Source organism: Bactrocera oleae, chromosome 4, assembly GCF_042242935.1.
Source record: "Bactrocera oleae isolate idBacOlea1 chromosome 4, idBacOlea1, whole genome shotgun sequence".
In the NCBI taxonomy this organism is placed as follows: Eukaryota; Metazoa; Arthropoda; class Insecta; order Diptera; family Tephritidae; genus Bactrocera; species Bactrocera oleae.
In genome coordinates, this window is record NC_091538.1 from 59318549 (window position 1) to 59346394 (window position 27846).

Below are 27846 nucleotides of genomic sequence, written 5' to 3' on the forward strand. Positions count from 1 at the left end.
TTTTAAAAAAATTTCCATAGTCCAAAGTTTTTCCGAAAAAAATTTTGTTATAAGAAATATATTATAAGATTTGAAAAATATATAAATTAAATAAGTTGTAAAAAATATTTTTAAATTATTTTTTACAACTAAAATTCATAGAAAATCCAGTTTTATTCTATTAAAATATCTTCTACTAGAATAGGTTTTTTTTTTAAATTTTGTTATTGTGCATACACTAATTAAGTGTATCAGAAAGATCCGACTTTTTAATGCGTTGCTGAGCTTGTATAGAGAAAATATTTGGTAAAAAATATAAAAAAATATTTTTTTTTAAAAATGTCATAAAAATCCAAAGGTTATCCAACTATTACAAAGTTTTTTCGAAAAAAAAATTGCTATAGGAAAAATGTAATAAGATTTAAAAAATATATAAAATATATGAGCTGTAAAATAAAAAAAAAAATATCTCTAAAAAATTTAAACAAAATGTAATTACAAAGTTTTTGAAAAAATTAAAAAAAAATGATTAAAAATTATTTTCCATAAAAAATAATTGAAAAAATCCAATATTTTCGAATGTTTTGTTTTTTAGAAAAAATTTGCTATGGAAAATTTATAATACGGTTTAAAAGTTTAAAATATATCTTTAACACAATTTCAGCAAAAATCAACTCAAAAACTTTTGGAAAAAATAAAAAAAGTTTAAAAATATTTTTTATTCAAAATAATAATAATAAACTTAAACTTGTATGTAAAAAATATTTTACAAATAGTAACGGGAAAAAATTTGAAAACAAGAAGTTATAAAAATAGTTTGTATACAGTTTTTTTTTATAAAAACAATATATATGTATTTTTTTAATTTTGTGTAAAAATTTTGTTATAATAGGGTTTTTTATAATTAAATTTTTTTCCCCCTTTTATTAAGCAATTCCGTATTTATTTGTTTTTATTTTTTAAATTTTTAATTTATAATTGCCAATTTTTATATTTCTCAAAAAATATTTTTCATAAAAATAATATATAAATTATCTAATATTTTCTGTATTTTCCGTCATATTTCCCCCCAATTTCGTTTTCATCAATAGGACAGCGACCTGCTAAATTTGGGCACCGGTAGCGTCTCTTGGTTCGAGGTGAACGGTTATGGTTGCAAGCCAACATATCCAATCAATATCACCTCCGATGATCCATTTCGTCCCATACGTCCGGAACGTGTGGATGATTGTTTAGTAGATTATACTATAGTCGAAATTGTACAGTCGGGTGTGCAATGCGCTTTAGCGGTGAGTAAAATTTCATAATTTAATAACTTTATTGTAATATTTCTGTAGTATATATAATAAAATAATAATTATATTAATACTACTTATATTTACATACAAAAGATCTTAACAAAAGCTCATATATTAAAATTTAACTCGAAATAAAGTGTTTCTATATTAGGCTAGAGCATAATAGCGATATGTAGTTTACAATAAAAAAATATGTGTGAACAATATAAAAGTGGTGCAGCAGTATTTTTCTTTCTCTTTCATGCGCTATTACTATCGCAACCGCTTCACTGTGTGCTTAGCCTAATATAGTTGCAATTATTTTACGATTATATATATGTATTATTTTCTATTGTGTAATATCTTTTAATATCTTATATTTATATTTCCTTTCTCAACTTTTTTTCAGTTACTTGGTATTTTAGGCGCCATATTAATAAGCTACATATTCCTCGATGAAGATGACAGATGTAAGTTGAACGATTTTAATTTATTACATATATTTTTTAATAAAAAAAATTTGGTAGAAAATAATGTCAATTAAGAGGTGTGAAAAAATTTGGTGCAGGTTTCGACTTTTATAAAATAAAAAAAATTATCAAAAATAATTTTCTATGCGAAAGTTCTGTAAAAATGCCACTCGTTGAAACATAACAAATATTAGAAATAATAACAAAAATGCCCAAAAAAAATAAAAAACTAAAACACTTTAATAAAAAATAAAAATTGAATAAGAATAAAGTAAGGAAAAAAATATTAAAATAAAGAGCAATTAAATAAAAAAATATCGCGCTTGAAACTTTTGAGCTGCTGAATTTCACAAAAAATTTATAAAATATAAAAAGCCTTAATATAAAAATTACAATGAAATCTAAAAAATATAATAAATAAGCATTTTTTTTGTAAGTTAAGGCTTTATATTTCCGAATTTAATATGAGCAATAACGCAAAAACAACAATATTAAGGCACTTGAAGTACTTACTTTTAGTACAAAACGATTATTTATTGATAAATACCGTTATAAACTGTTATTATTTCACAACTTAAATGGATTTCTTGCGATAAGTGTTCCTCTCCAGTGATTAGTGATTCGTTTATCCGATATTTAATACTCTTCTTCAAGAAATCACTTTTCCATATGTCGTATGTATCTAGTCAAGTCTTAATAAAACATCATATGTACTTTTACCAGTCTTACTACTATGATCTGTTCTATTCAGCTCTCAATTTGCTGTCATCATTCCGTTATCATTTAAATGGACTCTAGAAAGCCAACATATCTTAAGTTGGAACTCAAATTCACTTGCAACTCAAATTCACAGTTCCACCAAAGCACTGTCTCTTTCATGACATATGTTTGCGTTCGCTTGCAATAGGAAGCAGTTTGCTGCAAAAATCCCTCGCTCAATGCCACCGTAAAACAAACATAATAACCCCGAAGTGATGTGCGCCAACCAGCAGTATTATCGACATCACTCACCTTCATATTGACATTAGTGTCAAACTAGAAACTTTTCACTTTCACAACCCCACGCTCCACCGCATTAAACTCATTCTCATGTTCAGTTTCGTTTTCATTGCCATCAACAACGCAACCGTGGCGGCGGGCGACAAAAAAGCTACCTAAATCCAACTCCCACACACATTTGTACGCATAAAGTCGGCTATCAGTTGTTGGCTTGACTGGCGCTTGTTTGTTGAGCCATTTTTCCGGCCGCGCACACACATACCCACACACACTTATTTGCATAGCCTTTTCTTTGTGTGACAGTCGAGTCAAATGCTGCTTTACAAATCAATTCAAGTGCAGGCAGCTAACTATCTCAGCATAAAGGAAATTTACATTGCCATTCATTTCGCCGTCAACGACGCTTTTGTACCGCAGTTTCATATGTATGTGTGTGTTCTCTTTTGTTTGTGCTGCTGCTGCTGCTGTTGTTGTTGTTGGTGATTTCCAAGTGAAATGGGTAGAAAAATGCTCATCAGCAGTCAGTTGCAGCCAGTCGCACCCAACTCAAAATGTCAAGTATGAATGAAACATATACTCGCCTATACATACAGACATGCACGTTTTTATAGACCAACCAGCTTGCCTGCCGTGCGCCTGTAGTTCACTTGTGTAGATGTCACTGAAGTAACAGAAAGTTCTCCAAAACGTGCGTCTCAGTACTTATCCTTGCGCCACAGACGGGGCGTGTGACTGAAGCAGTTGAATGTGTTAGATATAATTAAAATAAATGTTTATACATTCGAATATTAGGGTGGTTTATAAAAAATAATTTAAAAAAAGTTTTCAGTCTCAATTCTCATATTTTTCGGGAAACTATTAATATAATACATTAGGGTACGACTATAAAATTATGAAATATTATACGCTTCACCCTAATTTACATATAATTGTATTTATATGAGTCGATTTAGAAAATTCTGAAAGAATTGCATGAAATTTCTATATTTTAGCAAAATATTTTTTAATTTTTCATACAATATTTCAACTATTTAAAAAACAACGAAAAAGTATCTGAAAGTTATATAATTTTCTTTAAAAATTATAAACCTAAGCATCAAGTCTGAACTATTCAGTTAAGTTCTTTTATATAAATTAGAATGTGAAGGTAGAATTGTAGATTTTTGCTTAAAAAACATAAGTCGATGTAAAAAATTCGGATTAAGTTGTTTGAAGTTTCAATATTTTTGTAAGATATTTCTTAATCTTTCATAAAATACTTCAACTAATTAAAAAAAAACCAAAAAACTTTGTGAAAATTATAGAATTTTCTTTAAAAATTATAACCCTAAGGCTTAAAACCTGACATACTTAGTTGTGTTCTTATACACAATTTATATTTTTGTTGAGTATATGCGCAAATAGCGTTCCAATATGTCAGCTGGCGTAGTTCCCGCCCTTGTCTCGTGTATAATAATTTTAGGTTGTACGGTGCGTATGCGTGACATATTTTGACAGCGATTAAAAGCCTTTGGTGCTGGTTGTGTCGGCATAGTTTCAGCTTGTAAATAGTGATATGCACTCATAGATGCATGCACAGTATTGTGCGAGGGAATAGAGCCATACTATTATTTAGAAGTTTTTGAGGCTTTTCAACCATCAAATAGTCTTTAATGTATAAAGAGAAATTTAATTTTACTAAGCTTTAAAACTTCCTTCCAAAATGTTTTGTAGAAAGGCCACAGTTGATAAAATTTTTTCATATTTGTTTTACGCTAAAGTAATTGAACTAATCGCCCATAATATTATAATATTATAATTTACAATTTATAAATATAAATATAGGTTCTAGTTATTCCATCTATCAAATTTTCTTCAATACCTTTCATTTGATAGTAGTATTGATTTTTATGTCAATTTGCTTGAATTTTTATTTAACAGGTGGCAACTCTTCCAAAAAATATATTCCTCAGAAACATATCTTAAATATATTTTTTAATATTCGTATTTCAACACCGCACTTTTATATAACTTTTTATTTATAAAGATTCGGAAATAAGTGGCAACTCTTTCTAAAAAAATTGTTGATTCTTTAACATCTCTACTTTGATATCGAATATTTTAATATTGAGTTTATTTTGTCAACTTGTTTCAATTTGTATTTTAAGCAGGTGGCAACTATGCACTAACTTAACTACAACAGAATTATTTGTTAAACATATCAAGTTTTTTTCGCGTCCCAAGTTAAATATTTCACCTACAATTAAAATTGAATGGTATAAAAAATTGCAAACAAGTGGCAACTCTTCTCAAAATATTTCTAGCTATGATGTTTGTTAAACCTCTTTAATTGGATACCCGTATTGGAGTTATTACAATTATTTTATACCATCAAATTTTAGTTTAATTTATTAATTATTTTGTTTAAATAATTTTTTAACACAAATGGCAATATTCCTTTTAAATATTTTAAACCGTAAACTTACTGAAATATAATTGTAGTCGATCGTTTTCAGTTGTGTGTTAAAAATTTGCTCACTAAAACTTTATAAATTTAAATTTTATCTATATTATTTCACGTCACTATGCCATATGCAACCCTGTGAGTGCTGAATAAATAATTCATTTTACTTAACAACTTAACAAGTGTTACAGTCAATTTATGATATAGATAAAACTTTTAACTGCACATTTCTCTATTATCCTTGAGATACCATCTGATCATATTTGACAAATCTTTGTTATCGCCTTCAAACTAGGCTACTGAGCCAATACAAATAAGGCAACGCTTAATCAAATTTTCTATAGATTTGTTATCAACCTCGGCTCGGTTGGCCTTCAGAACCGTCAGCGAATTGTGGTTTCTTCGGTATCTTCTCATTTTTGGAGCGCCTATCGCTTCGCCTTTACCAATTGAGGAAAAGAATTTTTATCGATTCGGCATGCGCACGCAGTTTATACGAACCACTCTAGGTCAAATATGAATCTTTCTTAGAAATTCGACACCTAAAAATGTTTTATATTGATACCCATCTTTAAAACCTTGATTGGTAAAAAATAGTTTTTATTAAATTGATTTTATTAAATTAAAATCTCAGATTTTATGCATCTAGTCCTTCTGTCTGCGGATAGCAACTAGTTGAACTATTGGTTCTGAAAGTATACAAATTTATACCAGCCATCTAAAACCCCCCCGTATTAATGAACAATTGCGCAGCAACGAGATGCCTATGCCTCAAAGCGTTTGTGCGCCTGTTACAGCCGACGGCACTAACGGTACAGTAGCCGACTACGCACACAAGTTTTACGAGTAAACTACAGAGCTTGCACAACAATTGCTATTTACGCCCCCAAACGAACACGCACATATACATATCTACAAACACATGCAAACAAATCGACGAGGGAACACATGTTTACCGAGTTTTTGCATATTCATGGTTTGAACTGCTGAGCCTTTGTAGGCAAACAAATGTGCGGAAGTGAAATCGCAATTTTCCAACGAATGCATGCGAAGAAAAGTGAAAATCGCATGAAAGGAAAATGTCAAAGATTGTGAAGCTAAGGAAAAAGAACGTTGCACGCAAGTTAAAAAAGCGTAAAAGTATAGATGAATACAAGGGCGTAGAAAAAAATATTCAAAGAAAAACTAAAAGTAAAAACAAATTGCAAATGCAAGAAAAAGGGTGCGCAAGCGAGCATGCAACCGTGCTGCCCCTGATTTGTATGCACAACTACCTTGACATGCATTCGAGCAATATGCCGTTACATATATGCATGAACACATATATATATGTACAAGTATATGCGTGTGTGTTTGTTTGTTCCTTTATGGGTTCTTGCACTTTTTTGGCATTTCACTGCCAATGGCTTCTTCTTTACGATGCTTTCTCCAGCACGATTCTTGCGTGCCGTGCCTTGTTATGCAAACACATACAAATTCACATGCATACATGCACATATACACGCATGACAAAAAAGTGTGCACGCAGTGATATGGATTTTATAAGATTACCGACAGCAAGGCGCTCATAATCTCACAGCAAACACTTGCTTGTTTGCTGACGGCCACACGCCGTTGGCAGTGACAAATTATGTGTCCTTAAGCGAGATAAAAATAACTGTATGTACCTATATACATGTATTTGTATATGCATGCAGTATTCTTGTTAAGCAAGCATAGAGAAAAGTCCAACTCAGCCATTAGTTTTAAGAAATCGGTGTAAAAAATTGACTTGAGTGTGAAAGGAAAGCGTAAAACTAAAAGGATAACACAAAGATAAACGAAAAGTTATAGCAGAAGTGCTTCCTTAGGACAATTCTAAGTATGTACTGTGAGCTTTATGCAAATGTCTCATGTATATCCTTTCAAAGTTAATCAGCCAGGTTTAACGCCAAAGCGAAGAAGTGCTAAAAATAATTGGTTTGATTACTGCTTGCTAGAAACTTATTCTCAAAAAGTAAATAAGAATATTATTTTCCAAGGTAACGCTGCTATCTTCGAACAAATTGCTCAGATCGAACCATAATAGCATTTAGCTGCTATACATACGGACCAATCAAAATCAAGATAAAATTTTTCATAGGATATATTTTTTCCCTAAGTAACATTAATTCCAATTGAAGGTTGTTTACATCAAAACAATTAAGAAATATAACTATTAGAATCTCTAGTAAATCCCTCTATCTTATTTAGAAGACCTTGCTGTCTCTTCTATCTAGGAACCCCAAAAATAAGTTGTTCGCATTTTGTTTAAAATCATTCCTACAAAAGAATAAACTGTTTATCATTATTTAACCAATAATAGAATTTTAAGCGCAACAGATATATTCCAGGCAATTGTATTTTTAGTTAGGGAGATTTGAAGCAGTAGTTAGAAAGAGTGAGAAACACTACAAACAATGCTCGAGAAACAATGGAAAACATAAAAACATATTTTTTGTCTTAAATATGTAATAGTAACTCAAAAGCTGGTCTATCAAGGTACAATAAAGAATATCGGTTTGAAGATATTCCATTTTCACTGTTTTTGAGTTGTTCCCAATATTTTTTAGGCAATTACTTCCAGAAAGGAAACGTACAGATCTCAAAATATTGTAAAAAGAAATTGTAGTGAATGAACACACATCTTTATTTTACTACAAAAGAAGGTTTAAAAAAATTTATTTAGGCACAGAATTTAAATTTCTTAATTGCCCTCATACTCATCTTTGATGTGATTCGTATACTAAACTCTTATTTATTTCTGGGACAAGTAGAAAAGCGATAAACGTGTAGTAGTAGTTAAAAATGCAGACTAACACTAAGCAAGACTCTAATTTTTCTACGTTACCGGAACGAATCCGGTTTTTTGTCCGAACTGGACTGGAAGGACTGTTAACTCCGTTCCTACGACTGTCGAGTAAATGTAACCGGAACGGAGCCATATTTTTATCCAGCCAAGAAATTTCAAATAGGCAGCATTCTTCCCAAATACTTCAAATTTTATAAATGTGAGGAGAAGATTTTGGGTTATGGGTGGCCGGTTATGACTTAAAATTCCAGATGTCAAGTTCAGTGCTTTGTTGGTATACATGCCAATACAAGTAAAGAAAAAGAAAAAATTGGATAAAAAATATTCGTCTGAAAGTTGTAGGTTAAGATGAACATTCTAATCTAAGGAAGTGAAAGAATAATTTTTTTTTAATTTGAAAAAATTATTTGATATAAATTTCTTAAAACCAAAGTAATAAAGCAATGAAACTGTATGGTATTTATATTACATACTAATAACTTAATGGAAACGATATCAAGAATAAATCAAATAAAAAAAAATTTTGGAATTTATTCTTTTCCAAAAATAATATTAATAAATTAAATAAAAATAAAACAAAAATATTTTCTTACTCAAGCATCATCTCAAAAAGACGAAACTTGCCACCAAATACACTCGCCACACACCAGCAACTAAACAGAAAATTAATATAATTAATATGCAAAATATTTAAAAAAAATTTAATAGTTTTCTTGCAATTATATTTTAAATAAAAATAACACAATTTTAAATTTTTATATTTAATACGTATATTTTCTGCAATATAATATTTACCTTTTATTATATTAATTTTAATATTTTGTAATTAAAATTGTCTATCAAATTGATTACCAAGACAACTGCTTGTGGGTTTCACTTTTTTTCATTATTTTGTTTTTAATTTTTTTTTTTCTTTTCACAAGACATTACTCACCCACTCACATCATTCTATGTAAATATATAGTAAGCAAAGAGCGTTTAATTCTGGGCAGTTAGTATTTAGTTTGGTTAGAAAGTGTTACAAAAAAAAAAAAAAATTTTAGAAAAAAAAATTAATTTTGTTTAGATATATTATTTTATGCAGATTATTTATTATATATTTTTGGAAGTATTTTTTTTATTTTTGAAGATTTTTTGTTTTAATTTTAAATCAAAATTATTTATTTTATTGTTCCAAATAAATATTTTTTTTAGTTAACCTTATGTATTAAACCAGTTATTAAAATTTAATAATTATTTAAAAGAATAATTTTATCATATTAAAAAAGTTACTTTAAACTTTAAATTTTATTTTAAAAAAATATAAATAATTAGGAAAATATTTTTTTCACTATTTTGAATTTATTTTTGACAATTCTGCTTTTTAATAAAAGTATTTCTTTATAATTTTATTTCATTTATTGAAAAAATGAATTAAGATAATAAATGTTAATATTAAAATTATTAGTTTTTAAATTTTTTTTAATCTTTTAAGGAAAAAAAGAATTGTTTGGAAAAAAATTAATTACATTCATTCCAAAATTAATTAAAATTTGTTCCTTAAATAAAATTAATAATTTTTGCAATATATATTTTTTATATTATTTAAATGGTTGAAAGAAAAAAATATTTCTTGTAATATATAATATTTTTTGGAATATTTTTTTCAGTGTTTTTAATAATTTTTTTATTTTAAAGATTTTTTTAAGAAGAATATACATATTTTTCTTTATTTAATTACTTACTTTTCACAGGATGATTAAAGTTTATTCCTTAGTTAAAAGAAATAATTTTTCAAATTAATATTGTTATTTAATTTTTTAAATTGTTTAAAGAAAAATACTTTTTGGAAAATATATTTTTCCCTGTTTTGATTTTTTTATTATTATAAAGATTATCTTTTTAAAAAAATATTGTTTTTATTATTATAAAGATTGTTTTAAAAAAAAATATTTTTTTTTTATTATTTAATTACATTTGTTACAAATTTGATCCTTAAATAAAAAAAAAACAAGAATTTTTACAACTAATATATATATTTTTTTTTAAATTGTTTAAGGATAACTACTTTTAGGAGAATAACTTTTTTTCACTATTTTAATTTTTTTTTATGATTTTAAAGATTCTGTATTTTTTTAAATAAAAATATTTTGTTATTAATTAAAACTAATAAGTTTTATATATATTATATGTATGTTAAAATTTCGTAAATTGTTGATTGGAAATTGTAAACCGTTTTGGAAAATAACTTGTTTTTACGATTTTTAATCCTTATTTAAAATAATTAATTCTTACAATAAATAATTTTTTGAAATTTTTTTTAGGTTTAAGACTTTTTGTATATTAAAATTTTAAATTTATGATTAAATATTAAAAAAAATTTTAGAAATTAATTATTTTAGTTTTTGTAGTGCTCTTAATGGACTTCAGTTTATTATTTACAATTACGTTTGTAACCTTTAATTACAGATTAATGGTACTATTTCAAAAAAAAAAAAGTTACTTTCTGTCCGGACTAAATGTTTTTCAATCAAAATGTAAAAAATGCATTTGTAATATTTTTTTTTTTGGTGTTAGTGTAAATTATCAACATAAAATTTGATTAAAGCTTTAAGTTATCCTGCTGCATCAAGTAATTAATTCACCCTCGTACTAAGCTATTCTATAAGCGCCACATTAAGAAAATTCTATATAAATATGTATATATGTAACGCATGCGCTACTAATCCGACCACAATTTCACTAATGTTTTATTTAAGCTGCAACACATAACCTTAGTCAACTTTTTATTTGGAAAAAATATTTATACTGTGTATACTATATCCCTTCATCTGTATCAAAAGTTAAGTCGGTATGCTTTGTTTGCGTGCCACATCAAATTTATATTCACTTTCACTTTCTCTCTGTTCGCCCTTTGTCTCTCTATCATCATTTTTTGTTTGCTTACATTTCCAACTTTTCACTTTAATTTGAAACTTATTCATCTTTCTGCAACAAAAAACCACAGAGATGCATTCAGATCTGTTGTTTTGTTGCTTTTTCGTTGTATATATGTATGTATTTACAATTCATCATCTGTATGCCAACCGTTATCATGTGCTGAGCGTACATAAATTGTGTTTATATTTTTATTGAAAAATAGAAGAAATCATTTGTTATTTGCTCGATGCTCAATGTCATCTGTGCTAATGTTTGACTCAACGAGTGTGTGCTCACTTTATTTGTGAATCCTTGAGTTTAAATTGATTTAAAGTATAGTGATTGCAAAGAAGAATGCAGCAGTTGAAGTAGTGAGAAAAGTTCGAGATTTACGTCAGAAATATTTTATCGACATAGTAAAAAACATCAGGAAGAAGAGTTCCTTACAAAAAAAATGGGTTGAAGTGAAGTCCCCTCCTGGGTCTCAAGAGCTTACTATGGAAGTATAGGTTAGATTAGGTGGCTGATCTCTGGGCATGACGGAGGGGTCACACTTAGACGAAGAAGTATAGGAAATCAATGGGAAACGTGGGATTACTCGGCCACTTGTATGAAAAACAAAGAACCGTCAAACACACACTAGTTCAATTTGAAAGGAGGTCTTACTAACCGATTCCATTTAAGTGCGTGGACCGAATTAATGACGCGTGATCAAGTAAAATCTCAGAATTTTGTTGGAATGAGCGAGAGTTCAGCTTTTGAAAAAGAGTATTTTTCTACTTTTTTGGTTGGTTGGTTGAAAATGGAAGCACAGGAGCACCACATCGCCGGCTGGTGCACTGAGGTAATCATTAGGCCAATTCTGCTGCCGGGTGGTAACCAAATTAAGCCTTAACCAGTAACTGAGTGGATTTGGTGAAACAAAAACTGATGTATTACCCTCCAACTGCCCAATATCATTAAAGTTAGAATATTGAGAAATGGAAGGCCTTCTCAGCCAGCCTTCCCATTTTTTGAAAGTGGGATCTTAAGAACAGGCGTACTGTGATGGCTCCTACAATATTACCACGTTCACTTTTGCCTAGAAGTAGAATATTTTTGGTCTGTCCACTATTCACACTACCCCAAAGTAACTTTGCGGTATGCTTTGTGTGGCTAGTGTTCCAAGAACTGGTGTGTTCCCCTAGGGCCCATTGCTTCAAACAACCATTGAAGGAGCTGAATGGTCAAAGACCGCTTAATGGAATGGCATTTCTAGCCGCCCCCGAGCGGGCCTATTCGTCTGCCTATTCGTTCCCTTTTATTTCTAAATGACTGGGTACTCAGATGATCTTAACCGAGTTACCTAATAACAGTATAGACGCTACAAATAGCCATAATCGCCGCTTGGCTGTCCAATAGAAGGTTTATAAACTTGCTGATTTGAGCAGAAGCTCACTTGTTACCTCTATTATGCCAACATTTAGTTTGAAGATACCCTCTGTGTATGGATTACTACAAAAAAAGACAGCTCTTGTTCCTATTTCACTCTTTGATCCATCGGTGAATATGTAGATTGCGCCATTGTCGATCACAGAACCATTGCTTCATTCTTCTCTACTGGGGAATGAAAACGTTGTGTTCAATTTCTCATGGATCTCCTTTGTCGGTGCATTACCAATTTAGTCTAAGTGCGTTAACAAGGTCGATCATGGTCGCAGTGTCGCCTAGTCTGGCTTCAATGGCCTTAAATTATGAGCCAGCCGGCCATAAGTATTGCATCATTCTTCACTTGAATAACATATGTATTGGCCAGATATCGAGAATTACCTCGAGAGCCTTTGCTCATATCGTTTTAAATGCATACCCGTTGCGCCTGTTCCAGGGGTTTAATGCGGCACTTTGTCGATATGTTAGCATGAAGCGGATGAACCATGTTTTTATACCCTGAACAGGGTATATTAAGTTTGCCACGAAGTTTGTAACACCCAGAAGGAAACGTCGGAGACCTTATAAAATATATATATAAATGATCAGCATGATGAGCTGAGTTGATTTAGCCATGTCCGTCTGTCTGTCTGTCCGTCTGTCTGTATATATACAAACTAGTCGTTCAGTTTTTAAGCTATCGATCTAAAATTTTGCACCTGCCCTTTTCTCACAAAGAAGCTGCTCATTTGTCGGAACGACCAATATCGGACCACTATAGCATATAGCTGTCATACAAACTGAACAATCGGAATCAAGTGCTTGCATGGAAAACTCTTTCATATTCTCCGCAGAAATTGGTCAGATCAGATCACTATATCATATAGCTGCCATACAAATTGAACGTTCGGAATCAAGTTCATGTAAGGGGCCTTTGTATTTGTGAAGGGTGTTATAGCTTCGGTGTAACCGAAGTTAACGTTTTTTCTTGTTAGGTATTGAAATTGGATGAAAACCATGCCCAAAATCCACATAAAGATTTGCTATTACCCTAGAACAGTTTGCCATTATTTGATCAACTGAAGACAGAGGCTAGAAAGACGTCACTAAAATTAAAAGGCTTCGCGAGCACAGCACTGGGCTATTAAAGGCTTTAATTTGTACATTAGTGGAATTTTTGAGTCTAAAGAGAGTTTCCCATAATTAAGTTCAGTTTTCAAAAACTGCTGTTATCTTTTAGAGCATCATTATCATCATTCTTTTGCAAGCATCTTACTAATTGTTTTGTGTATAAAATTAAAAAAAAAAATAAAAACCAAAAACTATATATAATATAATTTTATCAATTGTGACACGAGCATTTGCATAAATTATACAATTACGAACTGATATTACTTCCCAAACGCCAATTTATCGTTTATATGTGTGTATTTGTAATTATGTACGTATGTATGTATGTTGTAAATCTATTGAATGTTCCTCAAGCATAACTACATGTGCCTATTTATGTATGTAAATTATTTATAAACATCATTATATCGACTTTACAATAACCAAACACATTGCCACTTATTCACAAACATTTCAAAAACAAAGAAAAGAAAATGAAAACAAGAACAAACAAACACACAACTTAACAAACATCATCAAAATTTCAAATTATAATTTTTATTTATTTTTGTGCAAGCCCACAAATGAGAAAATCATAATTTTGTAAATTATATTTATATATTTAGTTCCGAATTAAATACTCAAAATTTTCTTTTTAGTAAAAAAGAAATGAAAATTTTGTAAATTAAAAAAATGTCAAAATTAAAATGAAAAATATTAAAATTAATGAAAAAAAAAATTTAAACAAAAATAAAATCAAACAAGCAACTGACAAAACAGTTCCATATGTCAACAACAAGCCAATCTACAACAATTATATATCTTTGGTTTACAGTCGATTTCGTGAATGGCGACGCCAAGAGTCCCCAGCACACGGTGGTCCATCCAATGTACGTGAGCTACAGCAGCATACCGACCTCGGCTAGCGCTAGCGCTACATTGCTCTCAAATAAGCATCACAACAATCACCAAGCACTTAACAATAATAATCACCACCAAATTCATGCGCAACAACAGCAACTGCAACTGCAGCAGCAACAACTCCACCATCATCAGCAACCAAATAATTTTAACAGTAACACATTTCTAATACACACAAACAGCATCAGCAACAACAGCCATAGCCATAGTCATAGTCAAAATCAGAGTCACAGTCACAGCAATAGTCGCAGCCGCAGCCACAGCCGCAGCAATAGCCAGAATGATGGCAACGGCGGCGGCGGTGGCGTCGGTGGCGTCTCTAAGAAAGGTCGTGGCGGCGATGGCAACAGCAACTATCATAGCGCGAGCAAAAATAGCACATTAACCCGAATACTTTACAGTCCGAAGAGTAGCAATAAGATCGGCGCAACGACCGGCAATACCGTTGTGGTGGCGACAGAGATGTTACAGCGTCAGCAATCGTTGCCACAAACGCATACCGCTAATATAAACGGCGCGCAACATTATTATGATGACAGCACCGCCAAGGCGGATCAGCTGTATACAAACAGCAATCGACGACAGTTCTTGAACGGCACAACATATCAACAACAACAACAGCAAGTTGGCACACCGAACTCCTCGACGCACGACAACACGACCTCGTCGCTTTCGTACGCTTCGCTGCAGAATTCCAATTTGAATTTGACACAGAGCTTGCGCGGTGTCGGCGAGGGCGGCCCTGGTGTTGGGTTCGGTTATACAGGCACCGGCGGAGGTAGTGTGGGGGGTAGTCGTAGTGGTGGCGGTGGTGTTGGTCACATGGGTGACGGTGGCAGGAGTGTGGGCGCGAGTGTGGGCGGTGGTAGTGTCGGTGGTTATGGGCGTATCGCTGGCGTCGGCGGTTGTATGACGTCCGCTTCATCGCAGGCCACACTCAGTCCGCTTAGCAATAGTCAGTTTAGCCTCAGCAATAGCCTGAATAATAATTATAGTAATCATAGTGGCAACAACAACAACAACAACACCAACAATAACATTCTCCTAAGTAATCCCACTAACTATATGAACAATAATAATAATAACGGTAGCATGGGCAGCGGTGTGGGTGGCGGCCATTTTGCTCGTATACACGCCAAACCCAAACCACCCAAATCCACGAGCTACAGCAGTTTCATTAACAATGGCAGCGGCGCTGCGAGCCTCAATGGCAGCAGCGCTGGCACTGGCGGTTCCATGACTAACGTTCACCGTCCCGATATCAAATATACACAAATGTCCAACGAGCGTTTGTCGCGTAACCTAGAAGAGGGCCTAGAAGATGATAACTTTTCGCTGCAGAATTTCAAAACCGATGATGGCGTCACTTATGTGCCCTTCCAGAAGCCAACACCGGGCGCGCTCTTTGTCGGGCAGAATAATAATCCTTCATATGTGTCGTTGAACTCGTACGCCGGCGCACATATGTCTCCTAACAACAACAACAACAACAACAATGCTAGTCCAAATACCATAAATAATAATGCGCTGCCACAGTTTGCGCGCAGCATTTCACAGTTAGCACCACCACCGCCGCTGCCGGAGAACGGTGGTGGTGGTGAGATACTTCTGGAGCGCGGCGCGGTGCTGCAACCTGCCTATAATTATCCGCCGCCGCAAGCGCAGCAACAAATGCTGATGCATTCAACGGGTGTACCACACATCCAGCAACAACAACAACAACTACAGAAAACCGCGCAGTCGCAACATTCGCCACAGCCACTATTGAACCCTGCCAATCGTTTTCTCTATCAACAGAACGGCCTACCATTCCATCCAGCCTACAATAAGCCCATACCAGTGCCACCACCGGTACCCACACATACGTCGCCGCCCATGTCTGCGCTATATCAGTCACACCTTATAAGCCCCGTTGCCAAACAGCCGCCACGACCGACAAACATTCCATTACCCACCATACCGGCTCACTCATTTGACACACCTATTTCACCCTCAGAGGTTACGCCTCCACCACCTCCTGCGCCACGTCCACACATTTTCCAACCACGTTCCGGTCATGCGCCATATCCGGACCTCTCACCGGAGGTGACCGAAAAATACGCCATGCCCACACAGTATGTACCGCGTTCGCCGGTCGCTTCGCGTATTGCGCGCCGTCAACGTCAACAACAACAGCAACAATCGCATAATTACCACCACCATCAGCCAGCGCAGCCGGCCTCGCATCACGTAAATACATCGGCGAACTTTTGCGATCAAGTGCGTGACGCACCGCCCGGCTACATAGTGGACGCAGGCTTCAGCATTGTGCGCGCCAAGAGTTATGATCGTTTGGCCTCCGTGTCATCCACAAACGGTTCGATGCGTCGTGAGACTAAAGCTATTGACGCGCAGTCACAGCAGCCACAGGTGCAAGTTAATGCCGAAGCTGCGCCGCATGTAAATCGACGTAGTGGTCGGCGTGATGCCGCCGGTCGTGTGCGCCCACGTTCCTATTGCAATTCAATGTCGGGTGGTGAGGGCGTAATACGCGGTAGCTTAGTTTATGAGCGAGACTTTGCGGTCCAAAGTGGGGTTGTTGCCACTAGTGAAGCTGAAGGTGGTGGCAGCGGCGGCGTTAGTGGTGGTAGTGGCGTAGGTGAGGGCGGTGGGAATAGTGGCGGTGATCAGTTGTCATAGGCAGAGGCTGGGAAAGTGAGTAGTACAGTGTTGGATACACAAAAGGTACGAAGTCTTAATGATCGTACGCGTTATTGAGTTAGAGAGAGGTAGCTTTTCTAGACAGGACCCTTGACAAAATAATAGTTTGCTATGCGTAGCTTAAATGTAATGTTGAAGGTGCAAGAATTTTGAAATCTAATGAAGATGTTTGCAGAGTTACTTATATGAGTCATAGGAAGCTTTCGAAGATTTGAGTTAACTCATATCTAATTAAAAAGACTTAAAATAGAAACCGGAGATTAAAATTTTAAATGATATATTTGTAAGTTGGATTAGACTCAAAAAGCATCAATATTTTAGTATTCGATGAATGAAAAGTTTAATGCGACGATTAGTCAGCTGACAGTTACTCCCTCTAGAGATTACTTTACTTACTAGTTATGTTAGACCTAAGCTCTAAGAGGACTAGTAGTCAAGAGAGCTGACCTCTTTTGAGAAAATATATTTGAATGAAAGTCTCTGTAGGTCTCAAAATTAGAGCAGGTCTACATATGAGCCAGACACTTTTCACTTTCCAAAACCGTTTCATATTGCACTTACTGCCTCTCCAAAGTCACTGAGAACTGCCACTATTTGTGAGAAACTTTTACAACTTTTTAAAGCTTTCATTTCATTTAAATATTTTTGCCTTCTTATTGCGATGCTTTCATCCTTCCAATTCAATTTCATTACAATTTTCTCTCTCTCTCTCTTTCATTTCTCTCATTCAATCGCTCAGCTCATGCTCATAAATTCGATTTGGTCCTCATTCCCATGTCATACGATCAAATTTTGATTTGCATTTTACTCTGTTTTTACTTTTATTTAAAGAAAAATAATTTCCATTTTCTAGACTGGTAGACTACGATTGCTGAGTTGATTTATTGTTCTCATATGCAACACTTTAATGGTTAAATGGTTGTTAAAGCTTCTATCAAACACACACACTCACTCTCTGCTGCTAAAATGCGTGCTTTCGCACACATACTCAGCGTGCGCTCTCAAACATACAGGCTCTCTTTCACACTCACTCAAATAAAACGCTATCGTAACTAAGCATGCCTGCGCTCTTATCGCTCTCACTCTGCGTTATTGTTGTTGCGCGAATGTAGCGTATATACAGCAATGTTGCATGCGCTGATGTTGCTGTTGCTATTAAATCGATGTTGCCGCAACATGTTGCTAAGTGCAAAGAAATCGCATTGCCAAGCTGCTACCCAGAAAAAAATGTATGTAGATGCCATGCGAATTTTATAGTGAAATTGAGAAATTATTCGATTGAATACTTTTTCCAATGGCATGACAATGTTTGTAAAAAAAGTTAAAAACAAAAAAAAACAAAATTAACTTCATGTTGTGTACTAAAAATGTGTTAATCGAAATTTGTAAGAAAAAAAAAGTGTTTAAAAATATTTGGTGTTGTTAGTTTGTGTATTAAAATTTACTTTGTTAACCTAAACACACACATTTATAGAAATACATGTACACTTCCTATTTCTGTATTATAAACTGAATTTGTGAATTATTTTTATGTTAAATAACGAACACATACATATACATACATATTTACTTATTTGTACATATAAATATACACATATACATAATATATATATATAATTTACATATACTTATATATACTATAATGTATGTACAATAACTTTAGTTCTTGAAATAATACTGAAATGGGTATTTGATTTGTTTCTAATGGACTTAAAGCAATAATTTACGTATGTAAATGTTTGAAAACGCTCACAAAACACGAGCCACAAATACGATTAGCTTAGCTTTAATGTGAAGTTTAAGTTTTTAACCGCCAACGACGGCGTTAGCAACATGTATACAATGGGAAAATGTTGCTAGCGCTGATAATGAAGAAAAAATTTTGCTAGAGTGTTGCAGGAGAGCAAAGAAAGTGATTATAAAGGAATGAGAATGTTTAGAGAATGAGTAGTTTTGAAAAAAGACGAGTGGAAATAAGACAGACAAAAGATCAGCATTCGGATCTTGAAAAATTATATTACATTAAAAAAAAAAAATATTTGAATTATATTGAACATTGAGATTTAAAAAAATAGTTTGAAAAATTGAAATACAAGTAGTGCAGAAAAATATTTGTAGAGTGAGAGGGACATTTTACGTTAGGGGAAAGCGATAGAAAAAATTTCAGAGTAAAGAAAAACTATTATATGAACGAAAAGAGATAGAAAGAGACAAATAGGCCGCACTGCTTTTGCGAAATAGAGATTATAAAAATTGTAAATATGAAGACATAGGAAATACAGGATTTTAGAAACAGTTAGTTTTATAATTGGATGCAATGATAGATACAGAAATAAAAACAAATAAAGGTACGTGGAGAGCTTCAGATAGATAGAGATAAATACAGTTACAAATACAAAGAACCATACAAAAAGAGTAACGATACTTACAAGCATTAAGAGCCATTTTATGGTGTAGAAATACTTATAGGTACATACATGTCTATACCAGAACTAGATAGTGATACCGTTACAAATGCATACATTTATATATATATCTCTATCGACTAAAGTATGCTAGTACATACATATGTACATATATCTTGCATAGTTACAGTCGCTGGTTAGGACTTACCTATAGACAAATCTTCAGATATCGGTGCGGAAAGAGTTGTAGATATATATTTTAGACATTGCAATAGATAGTGAAGAAAATAGGTGTGACATGCCAGATAAATTACTAGCATCTATAATCCATATATACTTGTAGTATCTGAAAACCAGATGAAGATAGGTGTTTAAAATTTTACACATAAAAATTAAAAATTGATACCGTTATAGACTCTGCCTAAGTATGTATGGCTCTACAGAAAAATCTATAGACATAACGGAAGACACAATAATCGATAGGGATAAAGAATAAATATATACGAGCAAGAGAGTAGAAATGCATAAATGTGGTAACAAAAAAATTTTGTTTAAAAAATTCACTTCCGTTTTTTATCTGTTAAAAAAAAAAATTGAGTCGCAAATATTTAAAGTTGATAAAATTCATAATAAAATTATTTGATTTATTTCTCATATCTAAATTACTAAAATATATTTTTATATTTGCTAATTTTTCACAAATTTTGTATAACGAAATGTTCAGCATGACTTTGAGTGTAATACATTTTAATTTTTAAATTTAAATTTTGATCTCATTTTAAGAAATAATTAAAAATTGAATGAAAAAAAGACACAGTGCTGCCATTTTGAAAATTAGTTTTCGCAAAGCGAGATTTCTGCATTAATCTATAACAATAGTTAAAAGCCATATTTTATAAAAATTTATGTAGTATTGTTAATTTTTTTACGCCTACAAATTTTTTTTTTATACTTTGGAGATTTTTATGAAAAAATTTAAATTTTAAATTTAAGCATTAAAAAGAATTTAAAAAATTAATATAAAAAAAAAATTTAACAAATAATAAAGTAAAAAAAATTCCATAAATACAAATAAGAATTCAAAAGATTTTTTAGGTTAGTATTAATTAGCAAGTGCTGCGTCTGTTGCAAGCACTCGCACAGTGGTCCACGTAATTGGTGTAGTTAGTATGTAGCAACAAGAATAATAATTGAAATTGCCTTGGTAAACTATGTCTACAGTTGAAGCTTAGATATGTATGTATGTATTAAATAAATGTATTGAAAAATAATAAACAAAAACAAAATATATATGTATGTATATTTAGACCTGAATAAAATGAAATGATACTTGAAATATGCCGAGCCCTCTCACCTGATTGCCCTTGTATGAGCGTAGACAAGCTAGAAGCGAGTTGCAATTTATTTTTTATGCATAGTTTTTTTTTTCAAGCGATTAATAAGAAAATATATTAACAGAAAACAACAACAACTAAGTAAATAATGTTCTTTTAATTTGAACTGTGATATATATATGGAAGTTGGAGTATATAAAAGTTAATTTAGATGAGCAAAAAGCGAGAAACTAGAAATAATTATAATAAAATTTAGCTTATCAAGTGATAGAAGAAAAAGCTGATAAAATAAAATTACAGTTACAAATATTTTGCATAGAAAGCAATTTAGAGATTGTATGGCGCACTATACTACTGTTGGAGTGAATAGTTAAAGCGGGAAAGAGAAGGACGGTATAAGGCTGTGTGCACACTTGGCTTTTTATAACAGTTTAATTTATACTATTTTTATGTTATTTTATGGTTTCGACATATAAAAGAAATAATATAATTAAATAGCTTAAAATTGATTAAAGAATTATAAAAAACGGAATTGATTACGAAATAAATTTTTGAAAATATTTGTAAGTTATGCGTTGAAATTTAGTAACTTTTATGGTTTTGAAAAAAATAAATAAAAAATAAATTATTTAAAATTGATATATAAATTAATTACTTAAAATTGATTTAAAAACTTAAAAAAAAATAGATTTCAAAATATATAAGAGTTCAATTTATAAAAATTTGATGGCAAGGAAATTTAGTTATTTTTCAGCTTCTAAAACAAATGAATAAATTAATTTAATTAAAAAAAAAACTGAAATAGATTTGTAATAAAATTTTTGAAAATATTTTAGAATTCAATTGTATGTAAAAAAATTTAATTATTTATTTATTTATTACAAAATTCGAAAAAAAACACAAAAACGAAATAGATTTCAATTTATTATTTTTTAAATATTTTTGAGATCACTTTGAAAAAACTGTAAGCAAAAAAATTTCTGGTTTCGAAATTAATTAAAATTGGTTGCAAATGTAAAAAAATGAAATAGATTTCAAATTACATTTTAGAAAATTTTTTAGAGTTCAATTTATATAAAATTTTTATAAGAAAATTTAGTTACTTTCTTGTTTTCGACTAAAAAAAATTAAAAAAAAATATAAACAAATAAATTAAAATTGATAATTGTTTAAAAGTATTTCAAATATTATATATATAAATTATTTTTAAGGTGCTTTTTGGTCAAGTGTGTATTAAGCTGGGTAATCTGCCAGAGTTTTAAGTAAAGCAAAGCTCGTTTAAAGTGTAGTAATTGAGAATCAAAATTTTGTATTAACAGTAATAAAAAAACGCAAGCAGTAGTGATTATTAAAATGAAAATATATTAATAAAAAATATATTATATACTAAAATAACAAATAAATTAAAATCACAAGAAAAATTATTTATAAAATAATTGTAATGATTTGTAGTTGCCTTTTTGCATAACAATAATTACATTGCACGCAAATAAAACGTAAAAAATAAAAATAAAAATTTAAGTAGCTCTAAAAGAAAAAAAAAATTACAAAAACTCTCAAACTTGAAATATTTACTATTGTTGTGTAGTTGCAACACCCACACATATATATGTGTGTATTTGATTATTATGTGTGTCGGCTAATTAAGCTGTTATCAACACTTAACGCGAGCAATCGTTTACTGTGCGTGTATGGTAGTACTAAATCACTGTCTCTTTCTGCATAAAAAACAAATAAATAAAAATAATTGAAAATGTTAAAAACTTCAAAAGAAGTAAATAAATCCACGATTACACACACATACATACATAGTTGATACATTTTTACAATTAAGTTTAACAACACTAATAACACGAATGGTTAAAAGAGCATTTTAATTGAGCTAAACTTCAAAAACGAAAGTTGAACTTACTATACTAAATGTTGTTGTAAAACTGAAAGCAGCATTAATGCAAACTTTAATTTAAATATTTAAGCAAAAAAAAAAAAAAACAAAGGAATACTATTAGTAAAAAAACTGAGTATCAGACATACATACAAACAAACTAATAAATATACACGAACTATAAACAGAATTAGTAAGAAATAATGTTTCAAATAAATGTTTTCCTTTTTTCAAACTATACACAAGAAAAAAATCATTGTTGTACTTTTTTATAGAGTTGTTCTTCTCATTTTTATACTTTATGCAGGTTGTATGAGGTTTATAAGTGTAAAGTTTTTTTTGTAATTTAATTTATGGTATTTTTCGAAATGTTTCTCTTATTTTAAATTCCTTATTATAAACTATTACTAAAAACAGTTAAACATTTTTTGATTCTCGTTAAAATTTATTTATTTTTGTTTTAGTATCTACACCAAAAAAAAAAAACCAATAATCGATAGCCTAGTAGTTTCCTTAAAAATTAAGCTGGACGATGCCTCCTTGAGAGAGTTTCCAAATAGATTTCTAACTTATGTTAAGCAAAAAAAAAATATTCTAAACTCGACTCGAATTTGTCAAAAGAAACTTTTCGGCAATGGTGACTTAACATTAGCACGCATTATTTGATTCAAATCCAATTATCACAGCTATCAGCTGATAACAAGTTTAGTAACAGACGAAAAAACTTGAGAGAGACTTTATCCTAGCGACTCCCAAACGCATTCCAAGAGAAATTTTGGCAGCGAGCCCAGTGCGAATTGATATAAAACATTAGTATGCTTAGCTTAGCTTTAGTCTTAAGAGACGATATTCTTTCGCTCTCAGCGACTAAGGAGAGAATTTTTTGCACGCGGTCGTAGCAAAGAGCGAATGAAAAAACAATTTTAAAATGTAACTCACCACCAATTAATTTTTAATTTCACATTTGAATTTTTGAAAACTACGCAAATTGGTTTAAAAATAAAAGCTCGATGTATAAAATCTTCGTAGACACATGTAGAATATTTCCAAGGAGAATATCTAAAGCGATCGGATATATCTTGAAGACAGTGGAATCTTTCACTGAAGTAATACAACGGTGTGCACTTAAATGGTTGTATTACCCAGCCATAGCTGCGGATAGAACAAGAAGAGAAGAGCGAAGTTTTCTTTCTGGCTGCCAATCGCTTTTAGATCTTGAAATTATTTAATAAACTTACTATATAAATTATCTTAAAACGGAAATTTTATTATGGCTAAACCGCCGAATTATATATTATATTACGAAAAATCAAATGGATTTTACGAATACTTTTAAAACTCTTTTCTTTATTAAGAACTTTTAAGATCTCTTTCTCTCTGATAACCTATCTTTAATTTTTTTTTGCAAAAAATTGCAGCTTAAAAGTAAATCTTTCCTACTCAGGTGCATAGACTTGATTCTCTAGTATTTAAAGTATACTTTCAGGATATTTAAAGTAAAATAGATTAGTTTAATTAAATATACATATAATAGATTTGATATAATTTTTTTTGGTTTCTGGCAATATTTTTTTTAACACGTAAACAACTCTTTATTTCACCCAAACTTGTGCTAACCACCCTGTTTATAATTTGTTTTTTTGTTTTTGTGTAAATTTTTCTTAACTTTTGTTTTCTTTTGGTGATTTGTGACAATTTAAAAACAAAACTAAGTACAAATTAAAAAAAAAACTCTAAACAACAACAATCAACTAACCAGCAGGTAACTGTTTGCAACTGCTAAATGATAAATAATATATATGTGTGTGCATAGCATGTCCCCAATTACACAAACAAAATGCAACAAATGTTAATAATCTCTCTCTTCTTCTACTTTTCGCTTCACCTTCGCTTTGCATACACAGTAAAGCATGTTAACAAGAAGTCCAAGCACCGCCAATCGCTCTACTCCATCGAATTCGGACCCAGCATCGATACGATACGCAGTCGTGCCGACACCATACTCGACTACGACGATCACCTGCATGGCCGTGACGATGGCGGCGAGTTGTCACCGAAGCCGATGACACCGCGACGCGTCAAACGCCGTTCGGTGATGGCGCGCGGCACCAACAGCCGCCAATCGACTACCAGTCGACGCAGTCACCATGGCCGCGGCGAGCGCAGTGAAGGCGGCACGCATGGCAGCAGCAGCAGCGGTGGCGGCACACATCCACGTAATAGCACACGCAGTTCACGACGAAAATATCAACAGAACCCGGTGACTAAACTCTTGGATCAGCAACAATTGCAATTGCAGCAGCAACAGCAACAACAACACCTACACCATCATCATCCGCATGGCGGGCATCCCGGGCAAGCCAAACAGCAGTTGGGCTCATTCCAACACAAGGAAGTGCCAGCACCGCTCACGGCTTCGAATTTGCAGACCCTGAATCAGGAAATTATTAAAAATGTAAGCGGCAGCACGGTTGTAAGTGCCGCAACAGCAGATGCCAGCGGTACAATGAATAATATTTTACTGGGCGGTGGTAGTCTCACGAAAACCAATAATAATCATTATCATAGCTTTCATAAGAATATACCGCCCGATCCGATTTACTATAACACCAATGCGCAGACGGGTCTCTATCAACAAACGTGGCAGTCGAATTCACAATCACCAATTGTAGGTGATGAGCCACCACCTACACCTACCCTAACGCCCACACTAGCCGGTCACTTTAATCCGACTTATCAACATTCAACAACGAATCTTAATGATGTGGAACACGTTGATGAATTGTATAATAATCGACCGCCTTCGGTACGTTCCAGTTATTCGAATTTCCATGGCACGCGTCCGCTTTCTTCGTATTTGTCAAACTCGGCTACTACAGAGAATGTATTCGCCGGTTTAACTGGCGCTACGCAGACGCCGACTGCTGGTACGCAACAGGCACAGCAACAACAACAGCAATCACAACATTTGCCAACTCTGCCACCATTGCCACCGCATGTGGCACCTGCCACACCGCCCTTGTATCAAACGAATCCGCTGCATCAGCATCCGCACGTGGCGAGTCAACAGCATATACCGCCCTTGCCATCGCCAAACTTTTCCAGCACGCTACCACAAAATATACCTTTCGGCAAAAGAACTGCCTCGCGTGAGAGTATACGCTCTATGGCGTTCTTGAATAGCGGACCACCAGCCTATAATCTCAATTATCATACGCCACCAGACTCAGAGACGACTATGTAGTTCACTTCATGCCACGAAGTATTAGAGAGTAAATTGTGGAGGTTCGACAGCGTGGAATGACCAATCGTGTTTAACATGATTACAACAAAAACCGTCCAACATGACTCGGTTTTAAAAGTTACTTTGTAAACTTTTTAACTTAAACTAAGCTCTAGAAATATAGAAATACCTATTTACATATACTGTACCTAAAGTTTTGCGATTTATTTGTGCTTCCACTAAGAAAAAGCTTTCAGAAGAAACACGTTTCGCAAATATATTTCGCCGATAAGCTTTAATATCTGATTTTTATATATCTCTTGTATTTAAGTCCATATAAAATAGTTGTAAAGCTACAGTTCTATGAAAGCTTTCCCAAGAGGTGCTTTCACAGTCAGTCGAAATATGACATTTTCATAAATTTCAAAAGAAAAGACTTGAAGTAAATACTTTCAAGATTAATTGCTGCACTTTTGGAAAGCTTAAAGGTAACACAGTAAATATTTTAAAATCGTTAGTCATATTTTTAATGATACAAATTTGTGCCTTTAAACAATAACTGCTTTCATAAAAGCTATCATTTATTTTGAACTTGCTTTATAAAAAATTTTTTTAATAAATTATGAAAATATAGTCAAGCTATCAGTTAGTAAATAATAATAAAATTAAATATTTACATTGAAAGATTCTGAACTAAAATATTAACTTAGTGAGAGCTTTCATATCTTTACTGCTAAAAGCTTGCAACAAAAACTTACACAAGTAAAACCTTAATTTCAGAAAATCTTTTATTGTTTTTATAGTTCGTAATTATATACAAATATTTAGATCTCTTTTGCTAATTCTTCTTGAACCACTAAATAAAAAAGTTGTGTGCACACAAAAAGCACATTTAGTTGGAGATAAGCTCCCCTTAGCAAAAATTTTCTCCAAAAAGAAATTAAGCTTTCATATTTAACATTAACATTGTGAAAAAAAAAAATTAAAAAGTTTTAAAATTGTAATTACTTTTTTTATAAAAAGCTTTTAGTAAAAATAAAACTTTATAAAAGTATGTTTAATCTAAAGAAGTCGCAGATAATTTTAACCAATGTTTAAACTCTTGAGCTTTACTGCTGTACTATAGTTCAACTTTTTTGAAAGTTTTAAAGCTTCTACAAAAGTTTTGATCTCAAAAATTATTTCCTATATATGTATGTATTTCTATGGAAGAATAATTTTTGGCTTAATTAGTTGTGTGTTTGAAAAATAATATACTTAAATCAAAATTTGAATTTACTTGAGCAAATTTAGGAGTTTTGGAATTGGTTCAAAAATAAAAGTTAATCGTAAAATATTAAATTTTCGCTACTAAAGGAATAACATTTAGTTTATGTAAAAATAACATTACTTTTTTCAAAACGCATTTATGTGTGTTAAAAACAATGTGACTTGTGTGACAAGTTTTTTAAGTGGTTGGACTTCCATTATAATATAATTTACCATTTAAATAATAATTAGTAAAGTGAGAAAAATAAATAAAAAACATTTAATTAATATATTTTGAGATAATATATTTATACATGCCGAGGCATAATTTTATAAAATTATACAGTTTAGATTTTAATTTTATTTATAAGATCATGTTCAATGGAGCTTAAATCACTTAGTAATTTAAAATAGTCAACAGTAACGTAAAAAATACTTAATTAATTTAAAAATACTTCAAAAGAATGTATTTATGCGTTTAAGAACTAAATTTAGGTAATAATTTATAATTAATAAAACCAAAGTAATAACTGTAAATAGTAAACAAAAATGGAAAATAGTTTATTTTAAAAAATTATGCAAAATAAAATAATTTTATTATAATACAACGAATTCACATGTCAAATTATGTAATTTTGAAGAATTATGAAATAAAGATACATTTAAAAAATTTTTATTCAAAGTGGTATTCTATTATTTACAATAAATAATGTATAA

The 27846-nt window shown here is 31.7% G+C and overlaps 1 protein-coding gene across 12 annotated transcripts in view; it reads left to right on the forward strand.

Annotated features, from left to right (window-relative positions):
- The window catches only part of NKAIN (Sodium/potassium-transporting ATPase subunit beta-1-interacting protein), a 205763-nt gene that overhangs the window by 118638 nt on the left and 59279 nt on the right, over window positions 1–27846 (forward strand). For 5 of the 12 annotated variants that reach the window (XM_036363044.2, XM_036363045.2, XM_070108271.1 and 2 more), the window contains 3 exons: window positions 1071–1268; window positions 1666–1726; window positions 14249–22769. In XM_036363044.2, the coding sequence (XP_036218937.2) occupies window positions 1071–1268; window positions 1666–1726; window positions 14249–17013 (3024 nt within the window). In that variant the 3' untranslated portion in view covers window positions 17014–22769. Of the gene's footprint in view, window positions 1–1070; window positions 1269–1665; window positions 1727–14248; window positions 22770–24562; window positions 27806–27846 lie in introns of those variants that run through there. The other 7 variants (XM_070108273.1, XM_036363048.2, XM_070108274.1 and 4 more) reach the window with 7 other exon arrangements.